Source organism: Theobroma cacao, chromosome 5 (assembly GCF_053813885.1).
Source record: "Theobroma cacao isolate CCN51 chromosome 5, ASM5381388v1, whole genome shotgun sequence".
Taxonomy (NCBI): Eukaryota; Viridiplantae; Streptophyta; class Magnoliopsida; order Malvales; family Malvaceae; genus Theobroma; species Theobroma cacao.
The window spans coordinates 24949510-24968766 of NC_142643.1; the positions used below are offsets into that span (position 1 = coordinate 24949510).

General features: G+C 32.5%; 1 protein-coding gene across 3 annotated transcripts; it reads right to left on the minus strand.

Moving 5' to 3' along the window:
• Nucleotides 1-3699: 3699 nt before the first annotated feature.
• On the minus strand, nt 3700-13496 carry LOC18598559 (uncharacterized). 3 transcript variants are annotated; one of them, XM_007028127.3, is made up of 9 exons: nt 13119-13260; nt 12980-13035; nt 12838-12857; nt 12677-12736; nt 12485-12562; nt 10531-10660; nt 10175-10227; nt 8621-8794; nt 3700-3976 (listed from the first exon to the last, which is right to left on the minus strand). In XM_007028127.3, exons 2-9 carry the CDS (start codon nt 12996-12998, stop codon nt 3827-3829), a joined length of 684 nt encoding a protein of 227 aa, XP_007028189.3. In that variant the 5' UTR covers nt 12999-13035; nt 13119-13260; the 3' UTR covers nt 3700-3826. The 3 variants fall into 3 exon arrangements, with proteins under 3 accessions (XP_007028189.3, XP_007028188.3, XP_007028190.3); XM_007028126.3 differs by lacking the exon at nt 12838-12857 and having other exon boundaries at nt 13119-13496; XM_007028128.3 differs by lacking the exons at nt 12485-12562; nt 12677-12736; nt 12838-12857 and having other exon boundaries at nt 13119-13496.
• Nucleotides 13497-19257: the final 5761 nt, after the last annotated feature.

Consider the following 19257-nt stretch of genomic DNA (forward strand, 5'->3'; position numbering starts at 1 on the left):
TATTATGAACCCTCATAACCATCCAATGACAAAAGGTGAAATTACCATTTTACCCTTTATGTCAATTTTTTCCCCTAATCTCAAATTTCATCCAATTAGTGATTCAATACTCTAGATCTAATCTTTTGAGTATCTAGATGTGATGAGTAGCTAATTCATCAATCCACTGGGCCTAGATTAATCACCAATCTTCTTGAAATCACTAGAAGTGTTGTTAATGCTATGAACTCCATTATCTAGATATATGTTCCCAAATGTTCATCTCAATTATAATCCCAAAATACGAAGTCTAGATCAACGCTTTATGGTGATCATGCTCATGATAAATCAAAGATTATAAGGAGATTAAACACGAGTCCACTATCCATCAGGATTTCAATTCTACTATAAGTAAATGCATAAGTGCGAGATCAAGATTTAGGTAACGGTAAAACTTAAATTTGATTCTCACATGATTCCAGTTCATGTTATAGTGTCATTACTCGAAGTCAACCATTTCGATGATTTGAGACTCATCATTCCCTTGAAATGAATCACATTCGTTTCGTTGGAAGTAATCTTGACACGGCAACCTTAACATAATAAAATGACCAACTTTATTATATGGCTGTGAACAATTTTTAGATTCAATTAAAATACATGTCTCTTATGTATAACTCTTCATACAAATGTATTTTAATATCTCAATAGAATCTTGGTACCTTAATAACTAGATAATGAATGCTTACTAAAACAAACTCTTCGTCTTATTATCAAAATGTACTTTCATTACAAATATATTCAATGAATTTAAACATGAAAATATACTTGCTTTCCAAGGCACCATATTCTCAAAATTCCTAACACATCACTAAGGCATTCAATACATTTGTCACATACATTCATCTATATGTGACAATACATGGTTACGAAACTTCTCAACATTAGCAGTGTATACGCTTTCATTCAATGATAACATCAGAGTATCCATAATGTCATATTTCATATCATATAAACATGCATATACCCTCGAGTGTCCATATAGGCTCTCAAGCCATTTCATAACATTTTCCATGACATTTCATAAGAGTAAATGTGATTCATTGGCTACATCATTATAAACATGTTCATAAATATACAAGCTTAAAGAAAAGACCAACTTTCAGCAAAACATGACTCAACCCTCTAGGCATCAAACGGGATGTTAGACACCTATCAAAGAAAAAAGATTGAGAGCTCGTCTCTGCAACAAGGGTGGTAAACTAATCATTGATCTACAAAACAAAATAGGGAAAACTAATGTGAGTCATAAAGACCTCATGAGTAAATACGGGGAGACAAGGCAAGACGGAAAGTTTTTCATAAACATCAACTTCCAATACCTTAACATTTATAAATCTCCTTTATTTATATAAAACTGATGAAACATGACATTCAAATACATTTCCAATCAACTGTGATTGAAAATAAACTTGCATAAATCAGTGGAAACCATTTGTCCATGAAATACATTTCCAAACTCTTCTTTAGAGAGTGTACAAACACTTTTGTTGACTTCTCAAACTACCTTGGCCAAGGATTTCTATGAGGAGTTACTATTCAAGTTGTAAATGAGATATTCTCCTTACATTCATTGTAGATGTTGAATTCTCTATTGATCATTGACTTACCTTCATGTTTTTCATGCTATAGCCAATATCCTCTCATTTTTTAGCATCTTTGGCATGCTTTGATTGAAAACAAATTTGAGAAACCTATCTTTTGCTTGCCTTAATTGAAAGTGTGATTTTTGAAAATGAAATATTAGAAATCAAATTCAACCTCTTCTTGGATTACTCTTCATTATGATTGAGTGAACATTTCTAATAGTAAGTCCTAAAACATGAGAAACAAATGCTCAATGTTATAATCAAGAAAGCTAAATTAGATGGTCCAACTCAATTTTATATCTGGCCTTATAGACTTTGTCATATCAAAAAAAGAAGAGTCACAAAGCTTCATAAGGAAGGATACCTAGATTGTTTCGATGATGATTGATATGGAACTTATGAATCTTGCTTACTTGGTAAGATAAGCAAAATGCCTTTTACAAGAAAAGGTGAAAGAGCTAGCTCATTACTAGGCCTTGTACATGCATATGTATGTGGTCCATTGAATGTAAATGTTAGAGGAGGATTTTCCCATTTCATAAGATGTATAAATGATTATTCAAGATATGGTTATTGTTAGCTCAATTAGAATATATAGTCCCATAAGAAGGTTGAATCGGATTTCTAAAAATCTTTTAAAAAATAAACTCTTAAAGGCAATATATCATATATTAAGATGATTAACAGTTGAATAAATATTTAATTGAAAATAGATGCAATAAAAATAAAGGGTGAAATTTAGAGAGAATGACAAACTCAATTTATAGAAGTTCAACCCTTCCTGATGGTGCCTTTGTTCTCACTTAGTTTGTTAAAAAATTGAATTCACTATTGAATTTCAATCAATACAATTACCTTCTGAAAAGTTTAGGTATAACCCCTCTATCTTTTAAACTTTATATAGAACCTCTAAACAATACCTTTAGAAAGTTAAGCGAGAGGTCTAGATAGAACCTCTAAATAATACATGTTGAAAGCTAAGGTTCCTCTCTTTGTCTCAAGAATTTGAGTGTTTAAGAAAATATACAAGCAAAAAGACCTCTAGTATGTGGAATTTATGTCTTTTGCCTTTATTGTTATTTAAATAAAAGTGGTTCTCAAAATTATTCGATTTTCTAAAATCTCAAAAACATGTTTTCAAGCTTCTTTATTTTATATGAAGCTTTCTTTTGATTTCGATTTCTTCATGATTTCAAATTTCCTGAAACTTTTTAATGTTTTGATTGAGTTATTTTTTAACAGTCTTTTCAAAAAGCTTGAAAATATCTTGTTTTCTATATTTCATTTTGATTTTGTTTGCTTTATTTTTGTTATATTTACAACTTAGGCTTTGTTCTAATTCTGGTTTTTATTTTATAGATTTATGGTTCATTTTTAATTTATTTATTTTTATTGCGTTATGTACTATATTTATTTTGTTTTTCTTATGGACATCATAGACTCTTTTAAAGGACTTTTATAATTGTGGGATTTTACATTTATTATTTTTATTTAGAAATTCATGACCTAGGCCATGCCATTTTTTATAGTTATGTTGCAATTGCTATCCATGTTTTGATCGGTAACATGATCTCTGGTTGTATCCACGCACCATATCTATTATATAAAATTGTTTACAAAAAATATATTTAATTTTCTTTGTTTTTTTTCAAATTCTGTATCACAATAGTAGAGGCCAAACTCTGCCGGGACGAATGGGTGCCTAACACCTACCAATTCCATACCTAGCCATCGGACCATCTGGAATGTTGTATAATGGAAGTTAGATCTTTTGCGAGCGATCTAGTTACAGGTATGAGTTCTAACGCTCCTTAATAAATCTGAGTGACGACTCCTTTACCTGTCCACAGTAGGAGCGATATCCTAACGGTGTATGACTTTGAGGCAAATGTGTTAAGGGCTAGCATATAGGTGCCCATAACGTGGGTATAATACCAAGTGCTCATACGAAGCAGGTATAGAACACGAGTAAAAAATCCTGATCCTCATCTTCAACTTTAGTTTTAATATTTCTCAAATCTAAAAACGATAACAAACAAGAGGAAGAGAGAAAAACAAACCAGAAAAACTATGATACCAACATCAATAGCGGATTTGTACCCCAGAAAAGAACATCCAGTGCAGAGTTTTCTCATTAGGAAAGGCCTATCATGCTTAGAAGCATACAAATGAACGAGGTAAAGGGCAAGTGGCATTTATCATGGAAAAGGCTTACAAGTCCTCCATTGTTTCACAGCTTCACTTAGACAACCCGGGACTGTAGCCGACCATGAGGTCAAATCTGGCAAAGGTCCAGTTAGCGCAAGATAATTTTGTCCTTGACTTTCGGGCGTTCTCTTCCAATGTACCTGTATCAAAAGATTTCAAACCATCAGATGTCTTCCATCGAAGAGTTAGTGTCAAATAGATTTTACCACCAAAAAAATTATAACTGGTCAATTGGCTAAAAAGTTTAAAATGCAGAAATAAATTAACTAGAACATGCATGCATTTTCAGTGGTTAGGGATTCCTCATCTGACATATAGCCTAGTGAATTGTGCAACAAATTTCTTTTAGCAAACAAGATATTCAACTGTTTAAGTTTATTTCATGCTATTTGACTGTCAATTACAACTGTAGTCTGAAACTGCCATTTGGAACCATAAAGGAAAAAAAAGGAATCTAGGTACTAAAGTCCACACTAGACACTTTCTCTTAAGTATAAGACAAAGGCTTTTTGGAACTTTGATGGGTACACTACTTTTACAAATTACAGTGGAGTGGAAAGACAATCATGATGCACTGAAAAGCTTCTGATGTTATAACACAACCAAGTCAACTAAATAAATGATATTACACGATTATTGAAATGTTTGAAACTCCTAGTATTTTGGTTTACCAGTAAACCTAAGAACTCACAAGTTTATAAGAAAAAAGTTGTTTCTGCACCCTAAATCTCCTCACTTGGTTTATAAGATAAATGTTTTTAGGGTTATAAGGTTATGAAGATAATAACTTTGTTTCAATACCCAATTGCTGTAAAAAGTTTGAAAATGTTTTGATACTAATAGTGCATCTAAATTAAAGAAAGAAGAGAAACAATGAGAACTCAAGAAATAATTTGGGGCAAAATTTAACTCCTGTTTGTTTGGATTTTGGAAGAATGATTAGAGAAAGGGAGTGAATTCACAAATGTGTTTAAGACTTGTGTTTTTAAAATAGATTTAAAGGACATCTATGAAACACGAACACACCAGAGTCCCCAAAGTACTAAAATTTTTTTTTTTTAAATTTAGTAGATGATCAAGACATGCTGGTGAAAGGATGTTGTTCACTGGAAAGAGAGAAAAAAGAGAATACAATGAAATATTGAGAACATTTTAATTAGTTTTATATTTGATATTTAGAGATGAAAAATTGATTGGAAGGTGAAATGATCAAGGGAGGGAATGGAAGGGGTTGCAACACGGTGCTCAACCAGCCAACTGCTCCCACTGTGTTAATGCATGGTGAGGAAGATGCAGAAAATGGGCCTTTTATAGTAAGGCAAGAGGGCATTAAACTATAAAATTGGGCTTTGACCAAATAATACAAAATCAGGCTGAGTCAAGTTGGCTTTTGATTGAAATAGAATAAAGTTTATTGGGTCGAAATTTCCAGGACTGTAAAAGTTAATTAATATTGAAATATATCCACTACATATACAATAAATCAAATAATAAAATTATAAGATTTGAGAAACATTTTATTGCATATTATCTATATTTTATTTAAAATTAATAAAATTATGTAGAATAAATATATATATTTTTCATTATCCTATATGCTTTGTTGAGTCCTAATCTTTTGAAAATAACTGAAATCACTGTGTCCATATTGTATCATACATATGCCACGTGTCCATGTCCATGCTTCATAGGACATATACCTAAAACCATGTAGAATGACATTAGCTAGTAGCAGTTATCTCCAAATCTCCTCACTTCAGGGCAGAAATATTAAAAACAAAAAAAAAAAAAAATGAAAGTCAAGAATATAAATGTAAGTGATAATTTCCTTTTCCCCTTAGCTTGTCTTCTAAGTTTGCTATCCAAACAAGATAATTTGACAACATCTCTCCACTTCACACCATAAGAATGATTCTCAGTTCCATATCTCTCTAACTTTAAAGCGGAACTTTTAAGGTTAATGTCCTGCATCAAAAATGAGGACAAGCTGACCAGTAATCACTTTTGAATTTCTTCTAAACAAGAGCTTTTGCCTCAAAATTTTCCTAGCTTATTGTTTTGGTTGGAGTACTGTCTTTGTCCTAGGTTGAAATGTTAAAATTAGTCCCTCTATTCAAATTTTGAGCAATTTCCTCCTCATCCTTTCATATTTCAGTTTGATTAAGGAGTATTATCAATTCCATCAAGCTAAAACCTTACATGTTCGAGTTTGTAGACAAAGTTAATGGCAATTTATGTTAGTAAAAGTTTTTCAATGTTTGTTTTTCAATAAAGACATAAAAGGTTTGCATACCTGTTGACATGTGAATTTGTGGCATTTAAAACATAATATCTTACGATGACATGACATGATATCATGTTTGAGTACAATTAATGGCAAAAAATTGAGACATGGCTTTCTTAGCCACGTGCAACACGCAACTTCTATATGTTACTTTCGTTTATTATTTGTGATTCTATAATTCACTTTTATCAGCGTCTTTTCTCTCCATTCCTTTCTTCCCTTTTATTTTTTCCTTTATGCCTTTTTCCACTTCCCCTTTAACTCATGTGTTGCCCACTAACCAACAGCAGTCTGGTTTGTTGGCTAGCTAATCGACACTAGTAAGCCATTGATCTAGCTAGCTATCATTAGATCCAGTGACTAACAACAACTTCCCTTTCCCTTGATGCCTCTTTCTTTCTCCTCCCTCACCCTGTAGAAAGCCAGATTTGGCCTTTAGCTTTGATGGATGCTCTGTACTTCCTAAATTGATCTACCTCCTCCACAATTGAAAATAAAAAGAAAATAGAATTCCTCTTTTTGCTAAGCAGGAAAATTTTGAAGAGCTAGAAAAAAAGAAGGATGATTTTCAATCTCAACATTGTGCTGAACAAACCCTTGAAGATGAAATTTATGATGCTTATTTGCATTTGGATGGGTTGCTTTATTGTGTGATATATACGATCAACATTCTATTAGCATCTTTGTGAAAAACTATATGCTACAATGAATTACTACCAGGAAAATGCCAGCATGTTATGAGGAAGACTTGCAAGAAAATTTGGTTCCATGGTCTAAATCTTGTACCTTTAGATTTGGTAGAGTGAAAGTTTATTTGACGCTAAGATCATCATGAGAAGTTTATGGTTATTGTAGAGGAGATTCAAGAAGTTTAAAGAAGTAAAGTACCATGTGTCGTAGTTGTTAAAGGCGAGGAGGATGAAGAGGAAAATGCCATTGAAGAATCAAAAGTTGAGAAGCAAGAAAGACAATATAAAAAGATTTGGAGGCACAACTAAGTTTTTTAAATTGAAAAGGTTGAGATTATCAGGTTATACCTGAAATTGACTGAGTTTTTGATGGCCCAAGCACCTGCAGACTTTAGTGAAGTGCTACCTAGTGAAAATTCTTCAATTGAATTTACGGTACTATATCTAGAAATCAAGTCCAAGTCTCTCATAGCAAAGGAGATATCTGCTGAAAAATTTTCCATTTGACTTCATTATTTCAAGTTTGTTCAGGAATGAGTGGCACATAGCTTTGTTGACAATGTTTGTTTAACAAAAGACATTCATTGTTAAAAAGTGCTATTTAACGGTTCTGCTGGGACAACTGTCACACATGGTTTGGTTTTCAGTGAGCCAACAAGAGGAGAATAGTGCAAGTTGGAAATAGCTGCTTTTATTACATTGTTATATTTTATAGTTTTAGTTGTAATTATTTTAGGATCCTCTAGATTTACATAATTTGTGTTTCGCATATTTTCAAAGTATCAGGGCATGAGGTTTGCATGTGATATTTTGCATTTTCATTTATGTTAGGATATAGGGTTTAGTACTTCATATTATTTCAATTTCAAGTAGTTAGTTATGACAGAGTTATGATGGACATATGTTTAGCTTTGTTATCTACCAGCTTGATATTGGGGTTAATGGCTTTCTAGCATAGATGAAAAAAGTCATTCAAGTGAATCAAAGCAGGAGTAGAAACAATAAAAAGTACAACAAAACAGTAAAAAAAAATCTAATCCTAGGCATTCAAACTCATTAAAAGATCACACGCTAGTCACATGACCACTTAATAAAATGAAAATACAGCCCTAACCATTAACTAAAGAAAAACATATCAAGATTAACAACTTCACTTTATACTTACGTTGTTAGGTCTATGTCCTATTTAAAACTCATAGATATTAAAAGTTTCATAGCAAGGCATCATAGTCTCCAATGTCAAGAAAACTAAAACCTATGTAGTACTTTGGTTTCCATCAAGTTAATTTCTCTTCAGTTCAGCTTCTTGTTTCAATTTAGGCTTTCATTTCAGTTTGAGGCTCCATGTGCTAATCCACTTATACAGGACAAAAGTGGGTGTGTTTAAGGCTGAGTAATAACCCTATATTGCAAAAACTTTACTAATATAAGCTACATATACATGATAGGACCTTTGCCTTCAATGTGGTTTAGTTTTATTTCTGTCTTTAGTTGACTTTTTTATTTCGTGATTCAGTTTGTATCTTCATGCTTGGTCTCCATTTCAATCTCAGGTTCCATGTATTACCCAAATATTCAAGGGCTTGCTTATCAGGGGTGTTCAATAATAAAGTGGAAATAACAACAAACATAAGCTAGATATCACAGTTAGGTCCAACTTTCATTAGCATTAAACTATTCAACTATTTTGCTAAACTGTTTCCTGACAATAACATCATCTGCCCGTTCTCACTCAAAACACAATATCAATTATCACATAAATATAATTTCTACACCAAAAAAATTAAAAGAATAAAAGAGAAACACCATACTTGTCCAGGAAATGCTGTAGCTAATGCCTTGATGGTAGAATTCTGTATCCAAGTGTCATCCATTGATTGATGGTGTGTTTTTCCATCTGTAGATGATTCGCTTACACCACCACAATTCACCATGAGGCGACCATCAGGCATCAATCTATCACTTAATTTCAACCAGATTTCAACCTGTCAAAAGCAATTGTAAAACATGTGTCAAACTGTCAAAGACAGTCATGAAACACGTAAACGATAATTACAAACAAGTTAGCACTAGGTACAAGTTAGAAAGTGCATTTAGGTTATATGCACACAACTTTTAGAAGGCAAATTAAAGTAGGAAAGTGAATTCAGAAATTCGAGCTCCTTTTAACAGGAGAATTAGACTTAACAAACTTGAATGCCATAAGTTGTAAAATCTATACAAATCTTTTTTAACACTTTTATCTCCAAAGTATTCAGAACTCTACTTCTTGATATTTCTTGTAGTGAGGTGTTTCTATCTTTCTTCAAAAGATAGCGTCTTCTAAGTAAGGAAGGGGAAATAGGGCTTTGTCGATGCCAAAACTTGGGACACTAGGATCATAACACCTTATTAAGGTACAAACACAGATAATGTTGGGTTAAATAATTGCAGAAAAGTGTGTAATAGCAGATGAAGAGACTAAAACACTATATGGAACGATTCTGTGTCTATTAACTGTGAAATGCTATGACAACCTTGGGCATAACATACTCAAGTGACACAGAGGGGTAGACTTGGATGATACAGATGTATAAAATTGTGAAGGTTGACTTCCTATAATATATCAATTATGATCTTTTTTTTATGTTGGGACTAATTTAGGGCAATATATGTGCTAGAATAAATAGTATGAATTCCTTTTTGTATGTTCACTAGATTGATGGCTGTTGGATGTATTTCATTTTTCTGTTTTCATATATTTTAAGTGACAGATATTATGGTAATTTCCTCATTTGCTGAAAATTAGAAATTTTGAGTCCAGGAGTCTTATTTTAGGTTTTCCTTGACCTAACAGCTTTTTAATCTATAGCTTAAAGTTCCTTTAAGTCGGTTTCATTAGCTTCCTACCAGATAAGTGCTTTTATAAAGTCCTTGTAGGACTAAGAATGCTAAAGTCTGTGCATATATTCATTCCATAGAAATACAGAATTGCTCTGATGTTGTTTGAAGCAGTGAACCTCATGTGGTAAATAAAGGACCCTAGGCATAAGCTTGGTGATTTATTCACCTTTGATTGTTTATTCAATTTTCATACTTTTCACTAGGAATTCAATATGAAATCATCTCCTAAACCCTTCACTCCTCTTTCTAAAACTCCAAATTACACCCAGATCAATCAAAGCATAATGCAAGTCCAAAGTTATTGTTCACAAGTGCTGCTCACAGTACCAGAACAGCCCTTTATCCCTTATTTTTTTGCATTTAGCTTCAAGCCCATCATAACTCTATACAAACCCAACCTATTTTCCCTCAACTAACCCTACAAATAAAATTCAAATTTAATTACTCTAAATGTTTTGCAACATTGGGTACATAGTACATACCTCTTGCAACTGTGACAGAACCTTTCCATCAGAGAACAAGTCGATTATGATGCCTGAATTAATGTCTCACAAGTTATAAAAAAGAATAACGATGCCAACATCATGCTTTAGCTGAAAATGTAGCCACTAACTGGCATAAAAAGATGAAGCCAGATTTTAATAGCCTTTTTGAGATCAACAAAGTAAAGTACATGATCAACAAAGCCTCCATCAGCTTATGTCCAGGAGACATAGAAGGCAATGAAAGTTGTGTGTTTATGCAACCATCTATCCAGGACAAACTCAGTTTGTGTGTGTCATGATCTTAGAAAGTCAAATTTGCATGTTTACGCATAAAATTAAAACAGAAATCTCACCAGCGTAGCCTTTAGGAGGATTTTGTATAGGTGAAAAAGCATCATCAATGTGAACTTGAAGCCTACCACCAACTTCATTACACCTCTCAAGATTGGATAGCTCAAAATATTCTCTAGCTTTATCAATTAACTATTATCCAAAAAAGACATAATAAGCATCCATCAGAAATGAATTGAAATTGGGATATTCATTGTTCAAGACATGATTTTGGTTTAGATATTTACACCTCTGAAGAGATTTTTAATAAATATAGATGCAAAACACTAGATGCCTTTTAGTGCTTGCCAAACCAAATCCCACTTAATTAATTACCTTAAGTGGCATGGAATGAAGGAGATCGAATTATGATGCATATTTATTACATACATAGATCCCTATTCAAGGGAGTCAAAAGAAAGATAGGAAACAGAGCTGCTTCTATACCAGTTGTTTCCAGGCTTCATAGAGAGTCAATATTCTAATGTATATTTATAATTGTAGCTATCTAGTAGTTTAACGACTTATCTATGAAATTAAATGAAACATGTAAAACTTGAGTTTGATGCATTCAAACACAATTCAAATATAAACCGAAATTGTAAAAAGAACCCTAAAAGATAGTTTTCTTTTCTTTTCGCATTTTGTTCAAGAAACATATCAACACACTTAAAAAGAGGTGCACGATTTATTGTGGTTGGAGCTAGGGCATCCCTATCTAGAAATAACAGTCACTTGTTATAAAACCCTTTTCTTTCTGCTTACTTCTCTTGTCCTTTACATCCTAGAACACCCAAAATCCTATAATCATGGGTAGAAATTTCAGCGCCAATTAGAGAATATTATAAGAAGATGACAACTGATCCTTTTAGCCACGCACATGTGTCATGTCTATTTGCTACACACAAGATATTGGCAGAAATGATCATTAGAACCTACAACTTCAAAACCTTTCATATCTACAACCAACTCTGTGTATGTGTGTGAGTGTGTGTGTGTGCATGAGTACTTATGTGTCTGTGTATGTATGTATGTATGTATGTATGTATGTATGTGTATGTGTGTGTGTGTGTGTGTGTGTGTAAGGAGTGGATGGGGTTAAAACAGAAAGGGTAAAGATGGTAAAAGAAAGTTTGAAGTCGGAAATTCACAATATAAAGTGGGACCATTCACCAAAATGCAATGTCACTCAACCATTAAGCCAATAACCTTTTGTGGTTGTAGCACATCTAGAGAACTTCCTTAATGATATTCAAGAACAAACATTGCAGGGAACAAGCTAACATCATTTTTTGGCCTTCGGATATAGAGAGGACATTCCTTAATTTTCCCAAAAATACATCCTAGATTCCTACTTTATTAAGTTTAAATTTGGACAACTTTTTCATCTTAAAAAGAGTGCCAACAAGGTCTCAATTCTGTTCTTATCACTTCTCTTCAATTCAAACAAACAAAAGAAACTGAACTTTACTTTAAAAGACTTTTATTCTTTTTCACTTCTCTCATGTAATTCTCTCCAAATCTTTTCTTCTACCAATCCAAATATACCATTAGAGCTCTCCAATAATTCAAGGAAGGCAAGAGAATATAATAAATAAATTGAGTCAATGAGACCAAGGCTTATAATTCATTGAAAGATTGTTCATCATGCATCTCGAAATAATATTTCTCTGAAATCTTATGCACATCATTAAATATTACGTTTCCTACATTTAGAGTTTCAGAAGTTCTAAGTAAGCAATTGACTCTAAACTGCAATCATTCCTATGTGTGATTAGGGAAAACGGAAATATGTTAATGGTCAATGAAGTGACTTACTGACCAGGATTAAAAAGAAACTGGTAAGATAAAGAATGCTAATTATATTTCAACTAGGAAAAGGGTCATGATTGAAAATATTGTACTGCCAAAACAGTTATATTGAGAATAAACTGGATAAAGTAAATCATGGACTTATCAACATAAGTTCATCCTTACTATTTCATCAATCTCCCAACCTTCAAGCTGCAATGAAGGCCACACATCAAGCATCAGATGTGCAGCCGTTCCACCACCCTAGAATATAACATAATTGCACAACTTCAGCAACAAAATCGCTAATTTAAACTGTTCCTATTTATTTAAATGTACCAAGAGCAAATCCAGGTCAGATAAGATGAAACGCATTACCAATCCGTAGATTGCAATGGGACCTTCAGGAACTATAGGTGGCAAACTTGCGAATTCGTCCTAATATGGTAATGAAAAAAGAAAAAAAATCTCATTACCCACACGAAGTGAAAAGAGATACACTAGGTGGAACAGAAACATCTTATGCATCTTGTACTAACCCGATAATCATTTTCAGCAGCTTAGGCAATTACAGTTCACCAAAAACCAATGGTTTGTTGGATTCCAAGCACAGCAAATCAATTATGTGTTGGAAATAGAAAGTGATAAAAGATGAAGAATAAAAGAAGGGGATTCACATACCCAATATGAGCCAGTCCATTTCTCATCACCCTTTTGTAGAATGCTATGGACATTATCTGCATTGGGAATGAATCAATCCACTTTATCATCGAGTGATAAATGTGAAAAAAATAAGAACAAAAATAGAAAGAATGCGTACGAGTTGAATCGAGTAGTAGCATCCTGGATTTAGGAGTGTCGACGACAAGAATGTCATTGTATCTAGTCTTTACAGCTGTCAGCACTTGAAACGTTTCTTCTTCACTTTTTGTACAACGACAAGGACGACAGGTGGATGAAGAGCGTGCTGCAGAAGGTGAAAGTGGAAGGAATAAGCCTCGGCGATGGCCCTCCCGCGTCAATGGCGATGCTATTGGTGTGAATTTTACTCCCAACGAAACCCACAACATGTTCTTCACCACTGTCACAGCCAAATAACTATCTTTTCTGGTTATCTTATCCGCTGCGTTTTGCTACGACTGTCACTTCTGCTCGCACCCACCGTTACGTTATTATGCTTGATGGGAGGAAAGACAAGGAAGGAAGGGAAGAAATAACCGTAAAACTTAAATTACCCATTTTATTTATAATTTTAACTCTCTTTTTTTTTTTTCATTTTTATATTTAACAAAAGAAAAGAAAAAACAACCCTTTTTCCCCCTTTTTCTTCTTCTTTTCTAACTTTTTCTTTTCTTTCTTCCATTTCTTCCCTTGGTACCAAACATAATAATAGATATGAAAAGAGCGAGGGAAGTGGCCAAAGACTGAGCCCATTGCATTCATATTGATTTTGGACAAGTGAAGTCATATTATAAGTTTGCATACTCTTAAAATTTTGATTTCAATATTTTTAATTTAATCTAAAAATAATCAAAAATTAAGAAAAAAAATTTCGTAGGAGTCTAGAATTCATCTGCAGGTGGCGCCAATTCGTTAAGTCTTCTTTTAATATTTTTTGCATTTTTAATTTTATTTATAAGGCAAAACGTTAAAAAAAGGGTATGTATGTTTGGATAAGTACATTAACTAATTAAAAATTTGTAAAGGTGCACTCCTATAGAACAAAATGCATAATTTTACTCTATAATAGAATAAATATATCGAACTAGTGGACCACTCGTGCTACGCAAATAGGTTCGCAAAACTTTTGAAAAACTTGATGCTAAAAATTCTAAATCTATGGTAGAGTCATGTATTACATAACAAAAACAGATTTTATAGCAATCATTTCAGATTTGATTCACATCATATCATATAATAAAAGGTGATGTAATTTACACATCAAAAGAAATCACAGGCAACTTAGCATAAGGGAAAATGTTTCAGAAAACTAATTTACATTGCAAAATTTTTGGAAGCAAACTTTTGCAAGAAATTGCCACAAATATTTTGTCGAATAACCAAATTCTTCAGAAGGTTTAAGAGTGAAGATCCCAAAACCATCGAGACTTTCATCAACCACAATGAACAATTGATGCTAGGTGAAAAACAAAAACAATAAAGTTATAGTTAACAAAATGATGTCTTGGAATATACAAAGCATTAGAGTTAGACACCCACTTTGCGTCTGGAATATCCAATTAATTAATGAAAGAAATATTTAAAAATTTTTACATATCGATGCATTGATATGTTTAATGTACAAATTTAGTTACTAAGATGCATTCTTAGGTATAAATAAATTGAGACTCTAGATTAGCAATTCAATCTATTGAAGTGACTTTACAGAGTGAAAGAAGATTCAAATGAAATATTGAGGAATATTGTAATCCTAAGCTTTTTATTAATTAAAATTTTCAAGTGAAGTTTTGCCTGTCAACTTTAGGATTTTATTTAGTTATTTTGTAGTTTTAGTTTTTCTCTAAATTAATTACTTTAATTTGATTGTTTGAATAAAATTAGGTTATGTTAAATTTAGTATTTAGCAAAAGTTGGTAAAATTCTTTGTGGGATTCAACACTCTACTTACAAATATATTACTTGTTACGATACGTACATTTGCATGATAAAATCAACAACAAATGAACCAAAGAGTACAAGTCTAAAGACAAAGAATCGACTGTACATAAAGAAGACATCAGTTCTTGAGGCACCAAAAGCAAGAATTAGAAACTTGGTGAACAAGAAAGAGATGGTGTGAATGGATAAGATAGGGGTGTCAAAAGTCAAGTTGAAATTCAAATTTTGGCGTTAGTCAATAGTGAAGAATCGACACCTTGAGGCAAAATTTTATCTCTCTCTCCACTAATGTAGATTAATACTAAATTAAGGATCATTAGAACTTTATCAAGCTTGTAATCAAAGGCTAAGGTCATGGTAGGATAAGAGATATTAATGTGGTTCAAATCACCTTAAGCACATCAATCATTCTCAAACCTATATAGAGCTCTAGTCATACTTCCAAGTAACACCTTTCTTTTTTATTTCAACTTTTTCTTTTGTTCAACACTTTATTCTTTTCTTCTTCTTTTTTTTCACAATTTTTACACCCCCAAACTTATTTCTCTCTATGATGGACAGTGGGGTGAATACTAAGCATATTTGAACTTGTTCATCAACTCCACCTTCAACCTTATTTAATATTTAGCTTAATACATATCTTAAAATGATTAACATACTTAGGATTGGGATTGGAAATTTATTTTATAAACTAGGCTAAATAAAATAGGTGTTTAACAAAGAAAAGGTAAAATTACGCTCAAAAGGGTATACTAGGGATAAACATATATTAAGGTAAGCTTAAAAGGCTCAAATGGTTCAAAGATGGTCTAACTCATTTCTTTAACTAAGTATTGCCTAGGATTTAGTCTCGAGAGAGAATCAAACAAATTCTAGAATTCAATACATAATCCAAAAATGCATCAACATAAACCATTTCTAAATATGCACAACAATCCTAAGTCAAAAACATTATGCTCAATAAGTGGAAATCACATCATAGAAATGATACTTAAAATAAGAATTTAGCACAAACCAAACAATATCCATATTTACCAAAAGTCAAAGATAACAAGATAACTAAATTCTCATCATTGGATAAGAAAATCAATAGAAAATTGACACAACCAACTCTAACTTAAAATTCTTAAAACAAAACATAAGGAAGATCAATGATAAGCTTAAAGCCTAAAAAACATAAATGCAAATAAATAAATAAAAACATAACTCAAAAGAAATAAAACTTCAGCTCAGAAAAAAAAATTCAAACTCCCCCCCAAATTTAATTTCAACATTGTCTTCAATGTTAATACTTAGAAAAGAAAAAAGGTAAAAGAATACTTCTCTAGTCTTTGTAGGAATATGGAGGGACTCTATCAATGGCTCCACTCCACTGAGTTCAAGTCATGTTAGCTTCTGGTTTTGGTTTCCCAACCACGTTAGCTTGAGATTTGTATAGGCATTGCGTGCCATATGGTATTTGTTAAGGGTTGTAAAGTACAAACCCATTTGTTAGCCAACGTATGGCTTAGAAGTGTTAAGTAATTATTTTGTATGAACTAAGCACCAAGGCGGGTACCTTTATTGTATTTGAACATAAGTTATATTATGGATATAACTAGTGTATGATTTGATTTGATAAGAATATTTTTTAGGCTTACTCGAGTCTTGTAGGCCCTACCTACTAGACTTGTGCGTTGATCATGGTTCCCTGCTTTGAGTCGTGACAAAATTTTGTGTCAACTAAAGCTTCATTGCATCATACTCAATCTCTTTTGCAAAAATTTTTTGTATCTAAAATGGGTATTAATGTGTGTCCTGCCCTTTATAGTGTTATTTATCGTGTCATTACTGATAGGTAGTGGGATAAATTTTGTGCTCAACCAAGATAGTTGTAATGCTTATAGTTAGGGAATTTTATGCTAATGTTTATGAGCATGTGAATAGGCAAGTTTTTGTTAGAGAGAGTTAAGTAGCTTTTGATAGCCAAACAATTAACTGGTTCTACAATACTCCACACATTGACAATGATGAGTATGGGCAATATTTGAATGGGAATGTTGATCAGGATGAAGTCATTAATCAACTTTGCTACCTTGGTATTAAATGGAAAATGTTTAAGGGAGTGCCAGCCTCCTTTAACATTAGTGCTATGGACAGTGACTATAAGGTATGGTATCACTTTCTGGCAACCAAAATGCTCCTGGTCAAGCATTTTAGTGATGTCACTAAGGATAAAGCAATGTTGCTTTATGCTATTATCTTTGGCGAGTCCATTAATGTTGGTCAGATACTTTTTAATAATATTGTCCTTATTGCTTGCTCACCTCACGATGGTTTTTGGTTTCCTTCACTCATCACTCCATTGTGTAAACAAGTTAGCATTCAATGGGATTGTAGTGAGGAATTATTTGTTGGGTATTACACGGCATGGAAGAGATCATACATAACAATTATGTTATACGCAATGGAAAACAAAAAGAAATCTAAAAAAAAATCTTATACTACCACACATGGATCACTTTAGTGGTTTTAATACACACAAAACCAGAAAAGAGGAACAATCGGAAAAATAAAAGTACCTTTGCCAAGTGATGTGGCTATCATGATGGTACCTTTTCCTTTTCTAACCTGTGAACACTACAAAGGGAGCAAAAAATCCAAGCCACTCAAATGCTTAGCCTCTAACGATTGTATACACGGTTACACTTGAACCTTCACAAGGAGGAAGCTTTCTTAACTATGCTTTTGTGTTAGCAAGTTGGACAGCCACTAGTCCTCTCCACACAATCACACTCTTCCTAGCCAAATCAGAAAGTTGTAAAACTATTTTTCCAAAATTTCTCAATAGAAGGTGGAGATAGGTTTTTCTTATTAGTTTTCTGACAACTAAAAACCTAACTTGTGTATTTTTCGTTTTCTCTCTCATGAGGAGTAGTTGAAAAATGATATTTATATCTAGGTTAATTAACTTCTTAAATTACAAATAAGGCCTTAGTATTATAAACCTTTTATAATATTGGCCCAACACTTAATTAAACCTTTTTAAGTCATTGTTAATTAAAATCAAATTTAATTTAGTTTATTTGTTTGCAATTAAGGCTTTAATATTATAACTAATTATAATATTGGCTTTACACTTAATTGAACTATTTTAGTTAAGTCCTTCAAAATTAAAACCCTATTGTATAATTTAAGTCCAACTTAAATCATCACACTCCCAATTTAGTTCATAATATAATTTATTGCATTAGGTTCCTAACATGTTGGCTATGGAATTGAATTATAATCTTTATTAAATTAATTAACTTAATTTCATAGACCAAAATTGACATTTAACAATGCATCATGGCAACCCAATTGTTAGGAGAGTTAGATCATTAACTTTATAGAGACTTATGAAACTCTTATCAACTAAAAACTGTTAGGATATATCCCCTAAATCACTTGGAGTGATGATTCCTTTCTTGACCACTCATTTGCCTTCACATACTTCATGCTACAACCAACCATATCTTGTTTTGACATCCATGTTGGCTCTATGAGTTTTTAAAGATAACAAAACATTCCCATTCATTAATGTTTAACTATATTACTTGAGTGTGTAGGATGAAAATGTATGTCAATAATAAATTAATTACTGGATAGCAAACATCAAAACTTATTAGAATAAGGAGTTACAAATGAGTTACAAATAGAAGTTTCTTAGTCAGATAACCAAGGGAGTTAGTCAGCTAAAATCCAAAAGTGAAATTGGTTGGTTCAAAGACAGTAAGTTCTTAATCAATTAAAGATTTACTTAATCGATTAACAAAGTAAAGTAGATTGCAAGACAAATAAGGCTTAATCGACTAAGAAGTATGGTAAGCCAGCTAAAAGCTCACTATTAGAGAATTTGATTGTGAGACAGAGAAGACTTAATCGACTAAGAAGTATGGTTAGCCAACTAAAAGCACACTGTTTGAGAATTTGAATTTAAATGTCTGAAGACAAACTAATGGCTAGAAAGGACTCTAAACTGTTTTCAACGGTCTGAAGTTATCAACATCCATTAGAGTTGATTTTTGAAGTATAAAAGACATTTCCAATGGCCAAGAAGATTAAGAGATGCTTCCAAGAACAAAAAGAGCCCAAAAATAGCAAAGATTCTCTCAATTCATTTTGCATTTCACTCTAATCTTTGTAATAGAGTTTAGTACTTCATTTTGTATCATTCAGATCTGGTTAGTGATCATAGGCACTTCTTCACATCTGTACTCTTTTATTACTTAGAGTGTACGAGGCACTCAAAGGGGGATTAATCAAGCTTGAGTTAGCTTGGTTGCTATTGTAGGTTCTGACTTAGCCTTAGAGAAGCTAGT